General features: G+C 43.4%; 2 protein-coding genes across 2 annotated transcripts in view; one reads left to right on the top strand and one right to left on the bottom strand.

The window, feature by feature from the left end:
* LPA (lipoprotein(a)) overlaps window positions 1–10,893 on the top strand; it is a 213,677-nt gene extending 202,784 nt beyond the window's left edge. The window contains 5 exon segments of the mRNA XM_063605063.1: window positions 1,455–1,575; window positions 3,663–3,769; window positions 9,237–9,268; window positions 9,270–9,383; window positions 10,021–10,893. Coding sequence (XP_063461133.1) covers window positions 1,455–1,575; window positions 3,663–3,769; window positions 9,237–9,268; window positions 9,270–9,383; window positions 10,021–10,182 — 536 coding nt within the window. The 3' untranslated portion in view covers window positions 10,183–10,893.
* A 136-nt stretch (window positions 10,894–11,029) lies between these two features.
* SLC22A3 (solute carrier family 22 member 3) overlaps window positions 11,030–18,792 on the bottom strand; it is a 103,950-nt gene continuing 96,187 nt past the window's right edge. The window contains exons 10-11 of the mRNA XM_034963198.3: window positions 15,803–15,902; window positions 11,030–12,607 (exon numbers count right to left, since the gene is read on the bottom strand). Coding sequence (XP_034819089.1) covers window positions 12,547–12,607; window positions 15,803–15,902 — 161 coding nt within the window. The 3' untranslated portion in view covers window positions 11,030–12,546. The remainder of the gene's footprint in view (window positions 12,608–15,802; window positions 15,903–18,792) is intronic.

Raw genomic sequence — 18,792 nt, 5'->3', positions numbered from 1 at the left:
GTTCTTAAAGATTGGAGAAAGAAGGAAGAATGGGAGCAAGATTTTTCCCAATGGACTGTGAGGTCCCCCACCTAACCTTGATGTGAGACAAGTGAGGTTAACCCCAAGCCTTGTGAGAAGGGTTCCCATAAGACACTTGGAAATCCTCAGAACTGTTTCCTACAGAAGGATGTGGTTGGTGGGTTTGGTTTCCTGCAGAAGGATGTGGTTTATTCAGGTTTGACTCATGCTTGAGAAATCTAGAGACTCTGGTGGAGAATGATTTTAATAGCTGTTTCATTTCTACTAAGACATTCAGTATAAATAATAAGTAAAAATAAATAGAAACGTTCAGTTTTATTTTAAATAGTAGGAGCAGGTACCATAATTTCTGTAGTTACTCTTTTAGTACAATGATGCATGTATACTGTGTGTAAGGCATATTAGCAGAAATTGAGTTCAGCACTAGGGAAGATGATTTCATTCCATGCCATGTTTCTTTAAAAAAAAAAAAAGACTTATATAGATAGATTCTCAGAACAGCCCATGGCAAATGGAAAGTTATTTGGAAAACTCAGGTTCCAAATTCACTGGAGTGTAGAATCTCTGGTTGGTTGGGGAGGAAATTCCTCTTGCAGTTGTTATTAATAATTATGTGAATATTATTAACTATATTAATGTTTATAATTTTGAAGACCTTGAAGGACTGGAGACAGAGAAGCACTTTTGAACGCCCTCTGTAGCCCATGCACTGTTGTAGGCATTGATGGGTGGTACCAAAGATGGGACACTGTCCCTACCTCCAGAGATCTTGCAGGCTGGCTGCAGAGAGAAGGCAGAGAGGAGGTAAAAGAAAAATAAAGGCACATGTGTGTAAGTCACCCCAATGACAGTCAGTTAGTCATGGGAGGCTCCCCAGAGGAGCTGTCCTGAAGCTGGCTGAGAGAAGGCAACATTTCAACTTAGGACAGTAATCCTTGCTACATACAATCACACACACACACACACACACACACGTGCACACACAGACTCACATGCAAAAGAAACCTTCATGCCTTTCTGTAAACTTTACATGGGTTAGATGGGGATGGTGATGAGGATGATGATGGGAAGGATGACATCGTGTTCTAAACATATTACATCGAGTCGGAATAACAATGACGAATAACTATTTGTGCCAATCAAGGTCTTCTCAGAAAAGATCTCATTCTAATGCTGAACTATACCAATTTCTTTGATCACTTCTCCAACAAAATAATTAGAAAGCACTTATATTTCCTTTAAAGGAGAGCATCCTGTGTTGTTTACTACCACTTTTGAAACCTAGAAAAAAAATCTAAAAGTTGTTTATAATTTTACTATTTAATTTCACCTTTGAAGTGTCAAAAACTCAGTGCTTGGAATTTGTCCTGAATTAATTGACAAAATTGCCAACTTGGACTCAAATGCGACTTCTTTCCCACCTTGTGCCACAGCATCCTCTTCATTTGATTGTGGGAAGCCTCAAGTGGAGCCAAAGAAATGTCCCAGAAGCATTGTAGGGGGTTGTGTGGCCCACCCACATTCCTGGCCCTGGCAAGTCAGTCTTACAACAAGGTAAGAACAGGCCCAGAAACCAACTATATTGTCCTTCCACACAAGCCCCACAAAACCCTTCTACATTTACACAGAACCCACACAGCTGAGGCATCAGTACCTGCCTCTATGTTTTCTCAAGGAGGAAAAAATATAGAAAAATAAAAATAATTATATTATTCTAGATTCTCTACTTTGAAAATGGCCAAAATTGGAATCTTTTTCTTGATCTAAGTAGCTACATCAAAATCTGTAGGCACAGTGATTTGCACCAAGTTCCAATATTGCTGGAAAATATTGAAGATGCTCTGAGGGTTTCTATGGATATCCATTGTCTCACTGTCAGATGAAAAGAGAGGGAAGTTTTTAGAAATGTGACACTTTGCAGTGAGGGAGGACAAGAGCACACTTACCTACAGTCTGTCACAGGCACGATTTTTTTTTTTTTTTTTACACTTTTGTGAATCATTGAATTCAATGCCGAGGCTACTCATCCATTCACAAACACAGGAAAAAATTATAGGTCATGATCCCCATAAATGAAGAGTAATCAGTCCAATCCCACAGAACCTGGACCTTTTGGGTATCGTTTCAGTGGAACATGCCTTTCATAAGTTCAGTTTTCTTGGGTATCTCTTAGGAAACACGCATAGGAAACAGGCCCAACCGCCTGCATGTTTTGCTTCCTTGGCTCACTTCTACATCAGGGTGCCTGTGCTCAATTACTGTTCTCCCCTAAAGAGCCTTCTTTTCACAGGTTTATGAAATGCCATCGACAAACCTGATCACATTGCATTTCACTCTGCTGTTGATTTGATTTTTCTTTACTTTATTGGTTAGAAACTCCTTGCTCTACAGAGCTTTCACCTTCCACATATTTCAGATTCATTCTTTCCTAAACTGCGTAGTGGTCTGTGTCCTCATGGATTTATCAAAGTGCTGCCAACATGCACTTTTTACCTGTACGCTTCATTACACTCTGGCTCCGAGTGGCTCACGCCAGTATTCTGAGCTATCACCTGCCTACGCAGTCCTAGAAAGCAAGTGATGTTCAGGGATGCTCTGACACTCTAGGAAGGAGAGAAGGGCCTTTCTGGCTCAGCCTAAACAGTAGCTGATCTCTCTCGTGCTCCCCAGTCTCCTCCCCACCATCCCAGCAAATGTGCAAATACAAGGTCTCCGCTCCTCATGGTCCTCAGAGAGCTAGGGTGTTCTGATGGCTTGGAAATTTTGAGTTTTGGAGGTATCCTCTGATAGGCTGATACATTTTGAGTTTAGAGTTCCCACCCCACATCCTCACACCCCTAGAGTGCTCCACCAGGGAACCTGGAGACTGAGGACTTCTGCACCACAGATGTCTGTTGCCCAGAAGCAGAAAGTGTGTCTGCTTCAAAGTTGGTGGCAATGATGATTCTTTGTCAGAATAGGGCATTTCTCATATCCAGTCCTTTATCCCCTTGAACTTACTAAAGTAGAATCAGGTCTAAAAACCAGAGTTCTAATGTTTGAGAGTTCCTGGAACTCTAAGATATATAAATGTTCTTTGACAATGCCATTTTGTTCATGCAAGGTGCTTATTTCCAATCCTCTTTCATTTGATGTTTAGCATTTTACTGGATTCTTACAACCACGGTTTAGTAACATTCACGAGGAGGAAGTGGAGGATCCAGATGGAGCAACTTGCTCTGGGCACACAACACATTTACAATTTTATACCCTCTTGATGATGTCTCGGCCAGACATTCTGCCCAGTCATCAATGCCCTCTTCAATTAATATGAAAGGACACACTTGGCATGAGATCCCAGTCGTGCACAGAATATACATGAGAAGTGTGCCTTTGTCATCCCTACTTTCAAAGGTGAAGGCCACCCTCAGCTTCTTGCATGCAACTCATGCCTTTCAAATGAAACCTTACATCTGTGTAGTCCATAGGCAACCACAGGCAAATGTGAGGGTGAAACGCTGTGTTCTACATTGCTCTGTGTCATTGAAGCAAGGCAATGCCAGCTCAGAGGGCTCTGGGGCCTCAAGGTAAGGATGCCTAGTTGTAGGTACTGCAGCTCCCAGCTGGGCAGTCAAACATAACTGCTAATACTTCCCTTATAGGCCTGCCATCATCACTGACAGAGTAATCCCAGCCTGTCTGCCATCCCCAAATTACGTGGTCACTGCCTGGATTGAATGTTATGTCACTGGCTGGGGAGAAACCCAAGGTGAGATCAATTCCATTGCCCGTATAACAAATTGTTTTTGACCTACAGTGCATGTTACAAAATGAGCATTTTAGAGATCGTTGTACAAATTCCTATCCATGAACATTGTCCAACTCTCCTGACTTTGCCTGGGCACCTGTCTATGTCTCCATAATCAGTCTTCAAGGGATGTGGGCAAGGGGAGGGGGCCATTTCTTTGAGTCTCTCTCTTTTTTTGCTTTCAGAATCTTTTTTTAAATGATCGTATGTTTCCCTTACACCAAAAGCAAGCAAAAAGCCAGTAGAGGTCGTTGAGTCTCTTAATCATAATTTCAGCGTTCATGTTGCTTCCCAGGTAAGTGGGGTTTTGACCCAGACCTCAAGTTAAGGGTGTTAGATTATTTTTCATTTGAAATTCACCAGACTGGGTTTCTAAATATGATGTAAAACAATAACAACAAAAGTTATAGTTAAACTAGTCTTCTTCCCAAATACCCACATGTCTAATGTGTGTGGGAGGGTGTTAGGCAGGGGACCTACATCTGGGGAAGAGGCAGACAGGCCCCGTGGCCCCAAGTCTAGGATGGCATTTGATATTGGTTGATGGGTGAGAGCAAGATAGGGAACACTTGTGCAGGATGTGGTGTCAGCACCTGTATTACATTTTAAGGATTCCTTCTCTTTGCAGTATGCCCTGACAATTATTATACCCATCAGCCTTACCCCCTTGGCAGTAGGAAAACTAAAACTCTTAATGTCTCAATTCCACTTTCTCAGAGGTGCAGGTGAGGGCGTAGGGAGTCTGGGGCCCTGGAAAAGCGTTCTGACTCTGCCACTAGCCAGATAGACCTGAACTACACACGTTACCTCTTTGTATCACTTGGCTCTAATCCCTGTAAAACCAGCATTTTCAAATGGTGCTTTGCACATCAGCCTTTTGTATAAGCTTTCATTTAATGAAATGTCTTTTGGGTTTTTAAAAAACGTTAAAAACCACTGGCCTAGATAATTTCAAAGCTGGGTTCCCTACTTCTGTCTCTTTCCTATTATATTTAAAACCTCACCTCCTTGACTTCTTGTTCCCTTTTTCTGCACTGCTTAGTCTGGGAGCAGTGTGGCCAAATAAAAGGAAACTTGGCTTGAGGTACACCTATGCGTGTGCCAGGCTGCTCCTGGTGTTTGCATATTTTAAAATTTAAATACTAGAAACCTTTCCGCGTTAGGTATTGTTGTTTCCATTTTACCATTGAGGAAGCTGGGGCTCAGAGAAGGTGCAGGGTGGTACAGACAAACCTGAATTGGAACCCCGGCTCCCGCCTATGGGCTGTCGGGACTTAGAAAAGTCGTGAGCTCTCGCTGATTGTTTCCTAGCTGATGTGGGCTGCAGGGCTGTTATAGGGAAATAATAAGAAAGTGCATCAAGTGCCGAGCACATCCTAAGCACTCCACCATGGCAGCTCCTACTAATAATATGGAATAGAGTTGAATCTAACATGACTCTTTCTTGCAAGTGACAGAAAATCCAACTCAAATTGGATTAAGCAAAACAAGGCAAATTCTTAGTGAGCTGAAAAGTCTTCAGGCTCACATTAGGCCCCAGACCCCAGACCCTCCCAATCATGGAGTAGGCACTATTTGGGGCACAAAGGTGACACTCCCGTGGCTGCAGATGCTGTGGTGGCTCTGGCTCTGTTGAGAAAGAATAAGAAAGGCCACTCTCTCCCTTACATGAACAATAGTCTGTCCACTCTGAGAGACTGAAATTGGGTCATGGTCCTGCCCCTGAGCCCGTCACTGATTGGCTCTGACCTGCATCAGCTGTGCCATGCTGAAGGTGGAGGCAGGACCCCATTCATACCCAGAAGGGAGCAAAAGGTAGATCCCTCACCAGGATTATGGGATGTAGGGTGAAAGGCTGCTGGGCAGCCAGAAAACAAACAGATCCTCTACAATACTTCAACTGATGAAAGCATGAAGCTAAAATCATAAGGATCCGGGTGTGAGTTCTGTCTCTCCCATATTCCATGTGACGTTGGGCAGTTATTTAATCTCTTTTAGCCTCAGCTTTCTCATCTGTACTTACATATAAGGTCATTGTGAGGATTAGGATTATTAATCATCGCCATCATCCCCGTCCACCACTTATCATCATCCTCCCCATCAACATCATCACCACCACCGTCATCATCATTACTACCATTACCATCACCATCACCACCATTCCACCACCATCACCATCATCATCATCACCACCGCCATCATCATTACTACCACTACCACCGCCATCACCATCACCACCATTCCACCACCATCACCATTATCATCACTCTCAGCATCACCACCACCATCACCACCACCATCATCACCGCCATCATCATCATTACTACCACTACCACCACCATCACCATCACCACCATTCCACCACCATCACCACTCTCAACATCATCACCACCATCACCATCACCACTGCCATCATCACCGCCATCATCATCACTACCACTACCACCGCCATCACCATCACCACCATTCCACCACCATCACCATTATCATCACTCTCAACATCATCACCACCATCACCATCACCACCGCCATAATCACCGCCATCATCATCATTACTACCACTACCACCACCATCACCATCACCACCATTCCACCACCATCACCATTATCATCACTCTCAACATCACCACCACCATCACCATCAGCACCACCATCATTACTACTACCACTACCACCACCATCACCATCACACCATTGCACCACCATCACCATTATCATCACTCTCAACATCATCACCACCGTCACCATCGCCACCACCATCATCATTACTACCACTACCACTACTACCACAATCACCATCACCACCATTCCACCACCGTCACTATTACATCACCCTCAACATCATCACCGTCATCACCACCACCATCATTACTACCACTACTACCACCATCACCATCACCATCACCACCATTCCACCACCGTCACTATTACATCACCCTCAACATCATCACCGTCATCACCACCATCATCAGTACTACCACTACTACCACCATCACCGTCACCATCACCACCATTCCACCACCATTGCCATTATCATTACCACCACCATCATCACCATCACCACCACCATCACCATTATCATTACCACTACAACCATCATCACCACCACCATCATCACTATTATCACTACTATCACCATCACTATCACCACTATCATCATAAATAAACATCACATAACTGGCGTGTAACCGGGCCTTGACCCCAGAGCCCACTCGCTGTGTCCTCTCTCCCACCACCTTCCGCACATTTCTAACCACCATCCTGCACTGGCTCCCTGTCTCCTCTGGTCTCACCCACATGTCCACTGAGAAAATGATTCTCAGAACACTAACTAGACCAGGAGGAGTCACAAAACATAACTCAGATCTGTTTATCGATTTTCTATATGTTGATGACATCAGATCAATGGGTGTTCTCAGCTTCTCAGAGGGAGGTCGAAATTCTCCCCCTCTCCCCTTCATGTTTCCAGACCTTCCTTGACTTGGATATTCCAAATGCAGAGTAGGTGTTGAGGCCAAGGGGCTCTTCCGTGTCAGCCCCATCCACAATCACTGAGCTAATCTTGTGGCCCTCTCCCCAGGACCCAATCAGGGAGGGCTTCAATCCTCAAGGTCACCCGTGGCGCCCCTGCCCTCAGAGGTGCCATCTCTACATTGGCCACTGGATGGCAGCACATACTCACAGACCGCGTCAATTTCCTGGCAACTAGTGGTGGGTTTACCTCCTTATCAGGATGTTTGCCTTGCTCTGAGAGCAGATCTGAGAGCAGTGATATCTAACTTAATTTTCAGCAAAATATTTTGAAAAGGGTGCTCCCTCACCCATCTACACAGTCCATGTCATGCACCCCCTGCCCGATGCTTGGTAGTCAGGAGGAGCTTCCTCCATGCAGCTCCTTCCCGGCTAGGGCTGAGCTGGGCTCTGGAGCCAGGCTCCGGGAAGAGCCTCTTCTACGCTGCTCATGTAAACTCCAGATTCAGTGTCAGTTTTCTGAACCTGAGGCAATGATCTAAGTGAAGTCCAATACTTTGGGGGAAGAAAGAGAGAGTGCCTCAGCTTTTGCCTGTGTCATGCTCGCAAAGCAAAATATTTTGAGAAATTCTAATCAAAGCTGGGCTTGCAAAATTGGAAAACGATTATTTGTGAGAGCACTGAGACATCCTTGGCATGTCCATCTGGAAAAACAGCATTCCCTCTGGCAGTTTAGCAGATGTTCTGTTTCAATTTGGCAAAGGAAATAAAGCAGTTTTTCACAAAAGAAAAACTACAACTAGGAGAATTGTCCCTAGTTGTATTTCTTCTCCCTAATTGTCAAGGAAGTGTAAATCAGAAAATGAATCAGGACAATTTCCACCTACTATGTTAGCTAATCTTTTAAAAATTGAATACTCACAAGGGTGAGGCGAATTGTTTCCAGTAACATTTTATACTGTCACGCACTTTTAGAAAATAATTTGGGAGTGTTACTGCAAGATAGAAATATGTCAATGTAATTATGGGAACTTAGACTTCAGAAAAGAAACGAGAATGAACTTTATGAACAAACATGTGGAAGATTGGAAGCAAGAGTGGGGCCAGTGTGTACGGGGAGGAAGCATTTGGGCAGTGACTCCGCAGACCCAGGCTCAAGCTGAACTACAAAACCTCCTTACACCTCAGTTTCCTCAGCCGTAGAACAGGAATGATAAAAGTGCCTGTTTCATAGGACGGTTGTGAGGATGAAGTGAGATACACCACATTAAGAGCTTGTGCCTGAAAAGGTTAATTCTTAGTAAATGATGACTATTCTTTTTATTGCAATAAAATATACACAACATAACAGTTAGGATTTTAATTATTTTGCAGGGTACCACTGAATGGCATTCAGTACATTCACAATGGTGTGCAACCATCACCATATTTTCAGAACATTTTCCTCATCTCAAAAGGAAACCTCATGCCAATTAAGCAGTCACTCCCCATTAAAATATTAGTTATGAAGATTGTAGCATTATTTTAAAAACTCATGATATACATTGATTGAAAAAATCAATATATAAAATTGTGCATTATGATGTAAGTAGTAAAGAAGCATATAAAAAATCTGAAAAAGTATATAAAAAGAATAGCAATTGCATTTCTCAGACTCTCTTTACATTGTAAAAATCATTTTCGTACTTTCAAAAGAAAAGCAAAAAGTACACAAACAACAACGAACGTAAAACACCATGACAAAGCCCAGATTGTTAAACCCAGATCTCAGGAACACAGAATCATATATGATGTTTACACTCTCCAAGGTCAGAGAGTCCAGCGGCATTGGGAGCTGCCTTGTGTTCTGCAGCCTCACGGACAGACAGGAGGTCCAGCGCCACTGCTCTGTTCTTCTGGTTTTCCTCCTAAACATGTTTTGGGTTCAGCAACCATTTCTTTCATCTTTTAAACACAGGTAACTTTGGGGCTGGCCTTCTCAAGGAAGCCCCAGCTTCTTGTGATTGAGAATGAAGTGTGCAATCTCTATGAGTATCTGAATGGAAGAGTCAAATCCACCGAGCTTTGTGCTGGGCATTTGGCTGGAGGCACTGACAGTTGCAAGGTAAGAAAAGATCAAGAGACCAAAGTTAGTCTTGTGCTCTCCCTTCTTGGTCTCAGCCCCTTAGACTTCAGTCCCAAAGAGGCAAATTCTAGAAGGATTTGTCAACGTTAGACCCCAGTCTAAGTGTTGTTTAGAAACTGCCTAGATCTGTCCCTGAATGCGTATTCAGATCATCTAAGGGGATGTCTTGGGGCTTGAGTTCCAGATCGGTAGCAAGGGAGTTTTAAGTGCCATAACTACCTCAGGTCACTCACCCTCCTGGGGTGTGCTGGTGGCCAGGGACTAAAGTGGTGACTTTTCCAGTAGGGAAGGAGGTAGAGGGTACAGGACAGAGACCAACTGCACATACTTTACAGTGATGCCCAGGCTAGGCCAGTCTAAAGGAAACACCAACACAGGAAGGGATGTGTGCGGGATTCACAAGGGTTTTTTTTACCCCTGGGAGAAACTAAGTGGTGTGGTTTCGCTGAATAGACTTTGCTAAGTACTTAAGCACTGCAGATGCTCGAGTAATATGCCCATAAGTTCCTTTCCGATTTCAATTACTGGGAAAATATACATATGGACAATAGATGGATGCCACAATAAAAGGCTGGCAGCCTAACCCTCACATGAATTTTTCCCTACCTCTATTTAGGGTGACAGTGGAGGGCCTCTGGTTTGCTTTGAGAAGGACAAATACATTTTACAAGGAGTCACTTCTTGGGGTCTTGGCTGTGCATGCCCCAGTAAGGCTGGTGTCTATGCTCATGTTTCAAGGTCTGTTACTTGGATTGAGGGAGTGATGAGAAATAATTAATTGGACGGGAGACAGAGTGACGCACTGACTCACCTAGAGGCTGGAACGTGGGTAGGGATTTAGCATGCTGGAAATAACTGACAGTAATCAAACGAAGAGACTGTCCCCAGCTACCAGCTACGCCAAACCTCGGCATTTTTTGTGTTATTTTCTGACTGCTGGATTCTGTAATAAGGTGACATAGCTACGACATTTGTAAAAAATAAACTCTGTACCTAACTTTGATTTGAGTAAATTTTGGTTTTGGTCTTCAACATTTTCATGCTCTTTGTTCACCCCACCAATTTTAAATGGGCAGACTGAGGGGGTTGTGCTGTTTTTGATAAGGAACAGAGCACAAAGACCTGAGCAGGCTGCAAGGTCACAGAGGGCAGAGCCGAGAAGTCCTAGGAAGTTGTCCATGCATTTACCTCATCAGCTAACGAGGGCTTGACACACATTTTTACTGTCTTTATACCTAACTCTGAGATGAATGTTTTCAAAGCTGCAACATGTATGGGGAGTCATGCAAACCGATTCTGTTATTGGGAATGAAATCTGTCACTGACTTCTTGACTTGAGCCCAGGGGACATGGAGCAGAGAGCTGTATATGATGGAGTGAACCGGTCCATGGATGTGTAACACAAGACCAGCTGAGAGTCTGAATGTTATTCTGGGGCACACCTGAGTCTAGGATTGGTGCCAAGAGCATGTAAATGAACAACAAGCAAATATTGAAGGTGGACCACTTATTTCCCATTGCTAATTGCCTGCCCGGTTTTGAAACACTCTGCAGTACACACGTCACAGGAGAATGACCTGTGGGAGAGACACATGTTTAGAAGGAAGAGAAAGGGCAAATGTACATTTTTTACGATTTAAAATTTTAATTGTTACCAAACAAAAATATCCACTCAAAATACAATTCAACAATGCAACAGTCATCTTACAGCAGAGAAATGCAGAGAAAAGCAAAACTGCAAGTGACTGTGAATAAAGGGTGAATGTAGTCTCAAATCCTCAAAGAGTTGTGTTTATTTCATCGACAAATAGATTATTCGTATTCAATTCTGATGTGTTTTAAAAATTAAGATGCTCATTTTACAATTAGCGCACATGTGTATATTGTCACCTGTTCTCCTTAGAAAAATGCTCTTCCTCATGGTTAATGTTTCCCTTTGGTACCAATTTTGCCTGTTTGCATAAAGTATTTCATTTTTAAAACTCAGCATAAAATATAGACTGCATCTGAAAAGATATTGAATATAACATACAAAGCAGAACACACAAGTTCCACATTTCAAAAGCCTCGATAACAAAAAAAGAAAGATCAAATCCCTTATTAGTCTCTGTAAAGTCATTTATAAAGCTCCTGCTGATCCTGTTAAGCATGGATATAATTGATCTTTCTTTTAAATTAAAATGTAAGCTTTTCCCCAAGACATGTCAAAGTGCCAAGAATGAATAGGAATTGTCCATGTTTTTCGCTTTTGACCACGGGCACCATCGGAACTGAACTCACAAATATAAGAAAAATATCCCTTCACTTTTAAAATCCTAAGACCCAGAAATCAGAATCCATGGGATTTGTTTAGTAAAGAAGGGAATCTGTGGCTCTAGGTGTCCACTAAAGGAGAGCCAAAAATGTCCCAAATAATCTCAGAACCACAGCATCATTTTGTAAGTAACAGAGCCAAGTCCTCAGATTGTACAGCAGATTGGTTCTTATTGCTGGAACAGGGCCTAAACCATGCCTGGAACCCCAGATGTTACAGAGGAGGTGGACGGGAGGGACTCCTGACCTGTTCACATTGCGAAGGTGTGTGGAAACCAAGGTGAGCAGAGAACATGAATGCTCACACCCTGTGGCCCAGGTGCCTGTGATTCAGCCTTCTCATTAACAGGATTCCCAAATGTTCATCCTCCATGCAATCTTCAGAATGGTCAGCTAGGAGCTTAGTCCCTTGACCAGATTTGATGAACACATTTCTGTACAACTTTCTCAAATCCTTGGTCGGCACATCCCACATTCTTGATGGAGCTGTCATGAGAATCAGGTCGGGGGCTTCTCTTGTCTCTCTTTAGCCTAATGGGTCAGAGACCACAGGGAACACAAGAAAAAAACCCAGGAAGGGCTGTGCACCTGACAGGTTCTTTGTTAAACTGGCTACATATTATGTGTTCCCAGAAACTTCAACAGCATTACAAATCCTAACTCATCCAACATTATATAAAAATACTCTGGATAGAGTGAGGTCTTTATACAGTATTACAACAGCGTGGCATGATGTAGCTGAAATGCACACGTGCATCTCTGCAAGGCACAGCTTTGCAAGGAGGATCAGCTCCTGGATAGCTCCTTCTTTCTGTCTTTGTCGGGGGCCTCAAAGGTGAGAGCGGGAAACTGGGGTTTTCTTATTCCTGCCACATTTACAGGAATGTGGACTGAAAAAACAAAGGAGAAAGTCTTTAGGAAAGATTATGTAACTAGTTAGAAGAGGATGTTCTGTTATTATTTAATAGTATAGCTAGTTTTGATCAAATACATTCATGAAAACCCAACTCTAAGGTAACAACAATATCTGTCTCCGGGCTCATTTTTTGTCTGTGTTCAGACCTTAGACAGGGGTGTTGCAGGAAGTCAGGGACCCTGAATGGAGGGACCAGCTGGAGCCACAGCAGAGGAATATAAATTGTGAAGATTTCATTTTGATATGGACATTTATCAGTTCCCCAAATTAATACTTTTATAATTTCTTATGCCTGTCTTTACTTCAATCTCTGAACATAAATTGTGAAGATTTCATTTTAATATGGACATTTATCAGTTCCCAAAATTAATACTTTTATAATTTCTTATGCATCTCTTACTTTAATCTCTTAATCCTGTTATCTTTGTAAGCTGAGGATGTATGTCACTCAGGACCACTACTGTGTTAACTGTACAAATTGATTATAAAACATGTGTGTTTGAACAATATGAAATCAGTGCACCTTGAAATAGAACAGAGTGACAGCGATTTTCAGGGAACAAGAGAAGACAACCATAAGGTCTGACTGCTTGTGGGGTCGGGCAGAATACAGCCATATTTTTCTTCTTGCAGAGAGCCTATAAACGGATGTGCAAGTAGGGGAGATATCGCTGAAGTCTTTTCCTAGCAAGGAATATTAATAATTAAGACCCTGGGAAAGGAATGCATTCCTAGGGGGAGGTCTATAAACAGCTGCTCTGGGAGAGTCTGCCTTATGCGGTTGAGATAAGGACTGAAATACACCCTGGCCTCCTGCAGTACCCTCAGGCTTACTAGGATTGGGAAATCCCGCCCTGGTAAATTTGAGGTCAGACCAGTTCTCTGCTCTAGAACCCTGTTTTCTGTTGTTTAAGATGTTTAGCAAGACAATACATGCACCGCTGAACATAGACCCTTTTCAGTCATTCTGCTTTTGCACTTTGTCTTGTGATATTTGTTTTTGCCTTTTGCCTTGTGATCTTTGTTCTCCTTTTTGCCCTTTGAAGCATGTGATCTTTGTACCTACTCCCTGTTCTTACACCCCCTCGCCTTTTGAAACCCTTAATAAAAACTTGCTGGCTTTAAGGCTCAGGTGGGCATCATGGTCCTACCGATATGTGATGTCACCCCCAGCGGCCCAGCTGTAAAATTCCTCTCTTTGTACTCTTTTTATTTCTCAGCTGGCCAACACTTATGGAAAATAGAACCTATGCTGAAATATTGGGGGCTGGTTCCTCTGCTACAGGGGTTTGTTAGCATTATAGCATTTAAGTTCTTTATGAACTTCTACTGAATTAACATATATTTGGAAATGAGCTGTTAACATGAACAAAAACCAGCAGAAATGATAAAATAATCCAGTGTGATTTTAAAAGGGAAATGCTAGCAAGTTTTAGTAATTTAGCACTAAGTAATTTTTGTAGAGTAAATAATCATGGATCACAATTAATGTGCTTAAATTGTAGCACTGTAAACCATACTTCTACTAGATTTTTTTTCATGTATAGAGACTAGGTATAATTAATTAATGTACCCAACTTTTCATTATGAAAAATTATAAACAGAAAAAAATTAGAAAGAATCTGGGTACCTTAAATTTTTGCTGGTATAATCCTTCATGTTTATATGTTAGTTGGGTATTGATTTTCCTTGCACACCATTTAGACAACCCCCTTCCACCCACACTCCCCAAGCCAAAAACAAACAAAAACAAAAACAAAAAAACCTCTCCTAGCTGTTTATTTTTAATGTTACTGAAGCAGTAGAAAAGTCTTGATTTCAGAGGACTCCCTTTTCTTCCATTTTTTCCTGATGAGTTTGCAAATCTGATCCCGATTGGTTTGGGGATAAAGAATGAAAGCATCACTCTCATTGTGTAAACAGAAGGCAGTCAGTGGAACAGAATCAAATGGAAGAAAGCTGTTCCTCAGGATTTTTTATATATTAAAAATATTTAGAGCTCCATGTTCTTAATTCCTAAGTCATTATTAAGATTGCTTTTTAGTTGTTAAATTAGCTGTTACATCATTTTTTAAAACCACACAAGCAACACAAGACTACGTGTTCTAATTTTTAAAGAAAATCAAACAGTACGGAAGTCTCTGGCAAGAAAGTGATGGTCCTCCCTTCCCTACCCCTCTTCCCAGGCCATTTGTGTCCACAGAGGGCACATATTATTATTTTACATCTTGTACTATACATTCTCATATTCATATCTCTATGTTTTAATGAAAAAATTTCAAACAATTAGAATTTGTGTAATGTGAATTTTTCTTGACATTACTCCTCACGTTAATATATTGGCTGGGTATTAGTTTTACTTATACCCTATTTAAACACCCCCCTCCAAAACTCAATCTCTCTATCTTTTCTCTATCTTCCTACTAGTGTTTATTATCTATCTATCATCTATTATCTGTTTATCTATCCACCTATCTATCCAGACATTACCTATCATCTACCTATTTATCTATCTATCTGTATCTATCTATCATCTATCATCTATTATTTATCATTTATCTACTATCACTTATCTATCTATGATTATCATCTATTATATCTATCTATCTATCATCCATCTACCTATTATCTATCATCTACCTATTATCTATCATCTGTGTGTCATCTGTCTTCCTATCCAGCTGCAGAGAGAAAACACCTTTGATTTTAGTTTTTTATAAATACTATAACATGTTGTTCAGTGACATTTCACTTTGTAGTCAGTCTTGAAAACCTGCCTATGCCATTCCATCTAGACAGACCTGACACATCCTCACTCTGTAGAGTAAGCCACACTGTTAATCCCCTGCTGCTGTATGTCCCAGCAATTTCCACTTTCCCACATCAGCAGTTCCTGCCTTTAGATCACTTCTGAGTCTTAGCACCTTACGTGAAAATGCTTCTCTCTTCACAACCACATTAAAAAAAACAATGCATACTCTTATCTAGCTCTGGAGGGTTTTTTTTATGTTAACCTTTTGTATCTACTTTGAATTTTTTGCTTACGATATGAGATGAGGATTTATTCTTATTTTTTTCCCTGTGGATATTCAATTTTCTCAACGTCATTCTTTCCCCCGTGGTTTTAAATATTGCTTTTATTTAGGGTGCATTGAATTTTGTACAGTACCTGCCAAGTTTTTCTACATCATCCACTGTCTCTGGCAAGGCAATACCCTTGGTTTCAGGCAAAAGCATCACAAGGCCACCACAGATGGATGCCAGGATACCTATGGAATAGGGGAAAGGTGTTACCGCTCCAGGAAGACACAGCTGGGCCCTCTCCCATGGGCCTGCTCACTCTGAAGCCACCATGTTGCTCACTGGAGTAGCTCTCAACCACAGCAACCTCTGCATCCCAGATCAATGCCCCAGCTCTCCCTTATCACAGCTTCAAAGGTTCTCTCCCTTCCTCAAACCCTGAGTAGCACCACGGCCCCTGTATACCCGGAAGCCATGTGTTCACTCACACATCTCACAGTGATTGACTGAGTTCCTTCTTAGGGTCCAACACCCAAGGCCTCCTCTCCTGCATCACAGGGAAACAGAAGTGCTGGAGGGGAGTCCCCTCTGCGCCCACTCACTGACACTCTCACTTACCTGCCCCTCTCCCTCCGATTCCTCCTGTTACCTTACAGTGGAAAGCTTGTCCTGGTGTCTACTCTGGGACCAGCCTTCTCCTAGGCCTGTCTCTTTGGGCTCCTCACTGTAGGGATCAACCCTTCCTCCAGTATCTTCAACCTATTGGGAGAAGCTTTCAAACACATTCAGACCTTTCCTGTTTGACCAGCCTTCTCTCAATCTCACCTCATCCTTCCATTACCATCCTTTCTTTTTCTCTTCTTTAGAGCCAAACTTCTTGAAAAGCCACCCTCCCCTATTTTCTCCACTTCTTTGTAGCCTAGTGGTGTGCTGGTAAATGCCTAACAACCCTCTTTGGGCAATCAAGCCCTGATTGGCAGCATCTGCCAATGTGCATGGTTTAAATGCTCCCACTGTGGGCCCTTCAGGCTACTGACACAACATCCCTGCCTGGGCCACTGGGAAGCGACGCAGGAGCCCCATCAATGGGGCTTCCACCGTAAAGATGCAGCAGACACAATCTCAGGAGCACAGGTAATACTGAAGGTGTAGTAGCTGAATTAGGGACTGATGAGTGTTGGGCATTTATTGCCTCTATTTCTCATATATTTCATATTCTTTACTTTTTGATGATATCTGTGCTTGATGACTGGCTTACAAAATTCTTGAAAATGTAGCTGATATGGTTTGGCTCTGTCTATCCACCCAAATCTCATCTCGAATTGTAATCCCCACATGTTGAGGGAGGGACCTGGTGGGAGGTGACTGGATTGTTGGGGAGGTTTCCCCATGCTGTTCTCGTGATAGTGAGTGAGTTCCCATGAGATCTGATGGATTTATAAGTGGTAATTTTCCTTGCTCTTCTCTCACCTGCCACCATGTAGGACGTGCCTGCTTCCCCTTCCACCATGATTGTAAGTTTCCTGAGGCTTCCCCAGCCATGTGAAACTGTGAGTCAATTAAACCTCTTTTCTTTATAAATTACCCAGTCTTGGGCAGTTATTTATAGCAGTGGCAAACGAACTAATATGGTAGCAGTTGGCCCTGGTGAGTGGGAGGTGCCAGCACCAGCATAGGACCATGCTCCAGGTCCTGCCTCTGCCTGCCCTCCTCTGGACTCAGCCTATATTCTCCCTGGCTCTGCTCCAGTCAGGTTCCTTCTGCCTCTTGCTGGCCACCAGATCCACATGTGCTACTTTCAGTCCTTAGGGTGGACCTGGTCTCGTGCCCTTCTGCCTCGGGCTTCTCACTTGGTTTCCACTTCCTTGGCCACCTCCTCTCCTTCTGCCTAGGTCTGTCACTTTGCCACCCCTCAGGTCTCTGTCCTAGGCCTCCTGCTTTCCTCTTGCTTTGTCCTGATTTTCTGGGGGGCTTGGGCCACTCCCTCAGCTTCAACCGTTCTCTACTGCCAGGTGGCTTCCAGCTCTTCATCCCAAGGCCACTCTTCCCTCCTGAGCTCAGCGGTGTTGAGCCTGCTGGTTTCTATTTCCACTTGAACTCTTCCAGGTGCCTCAAATTATGCACAGCGGACACAGAGCCCCATCACCCTGCAGACCCCCAGCCTTGCTGCTACAGTGCCTGTGCCACCTGCGTCTCCCCAGGCACCTGGGCTTCTCAGGTCACCATGCTTTCTCCCTGTGCCCATCAGTGATCCCATCTTGCCCAGCTGGCTTCTAAGATGTTTACTCAATCTGTCCACCCTCTCCATTCCCATTGCCATCCCTTTATTAGAAGAAGCCACTGTGATCTCCTGATGATGACATCCTTGAATTGTCACCCCCAACATCGTCCCTCCAACCCACTTGCATATCTACCATCAGAGGGACGATGCTGGGGGGTCCTTCCAACCCACTTGCATATCTGTGTTTCTACAATGCAAGGCCAGCTCTGTCCACCTCAGGGTGAAACTGTCCAGTCACTTTCCACTGCTGTGTGTATAAAGAGCAAAGCCTTGGCATGTCCTTGAGGCCCTTCCAGATCCAGCCCCTGCCCTGCCCTGGCACCGCCTCTCTTCAGGCCCAGCTCACAACTGCACTCCATCCTCTAGCACCAGGTGCTTGAGGATGCGGCATCCTCTTGCTTTGAACTTTCCACTGCCTGGAGCACAGCCAGCCCCTCTTGGCCTAGACATTGCTTCCTTCCTCCCTGGCCTGCTCCCTTCCACTCAGGGGTCAAGGGTCCCTGTGACCTATTCTCATAGGAGCCTCTGCTTTCAGGGTCTCAGCAGTTATCACATTCTGTTGTCGCTGAGTTTTTAGAAATTCGGCTGTCTCCCCTCGCAGTCTGAGGCCCCGCCTGCCTGCCACTGGGCTGTGGGCTGCAGTCCTGAAGGTCATGTGTCCTGTCTCCTGGACTACTCTGTCTTTGCTGGACAGTAGCACTTTCTGCTTTTTCATGCTGACCACAGAATTAACACTCAGCTTGATGACCAAATCCCATACAATAATTTGAGGTGATCCTGTATTGAGGTCACTGGTGTCAAGTGGTAGAAGCTGACTCTTTGTCCCTCACACTGTCAAAGGACTTTTGCATGAAGCA

Source organism: Pan paniscus, chromosome 5 (genome assembly GCF_029289425.2).
Source record: "Pan paniscus chromosome 5, NHGRI_mPanPan1-v2.0_pri, whole genome shotgun sequence".
Taxonomy (NCBI): domain Eukaryota; kingdom Metazoa; phylum Chordata; class Mammalia; order Primates; family Hominidae; genus Pan; species Pan paniscus.
The sequence above is the reverse complement of the archived record's forward strand: the minus strand, read 5'-3'. Positions and strand labels throughout refer to the sequence as shown.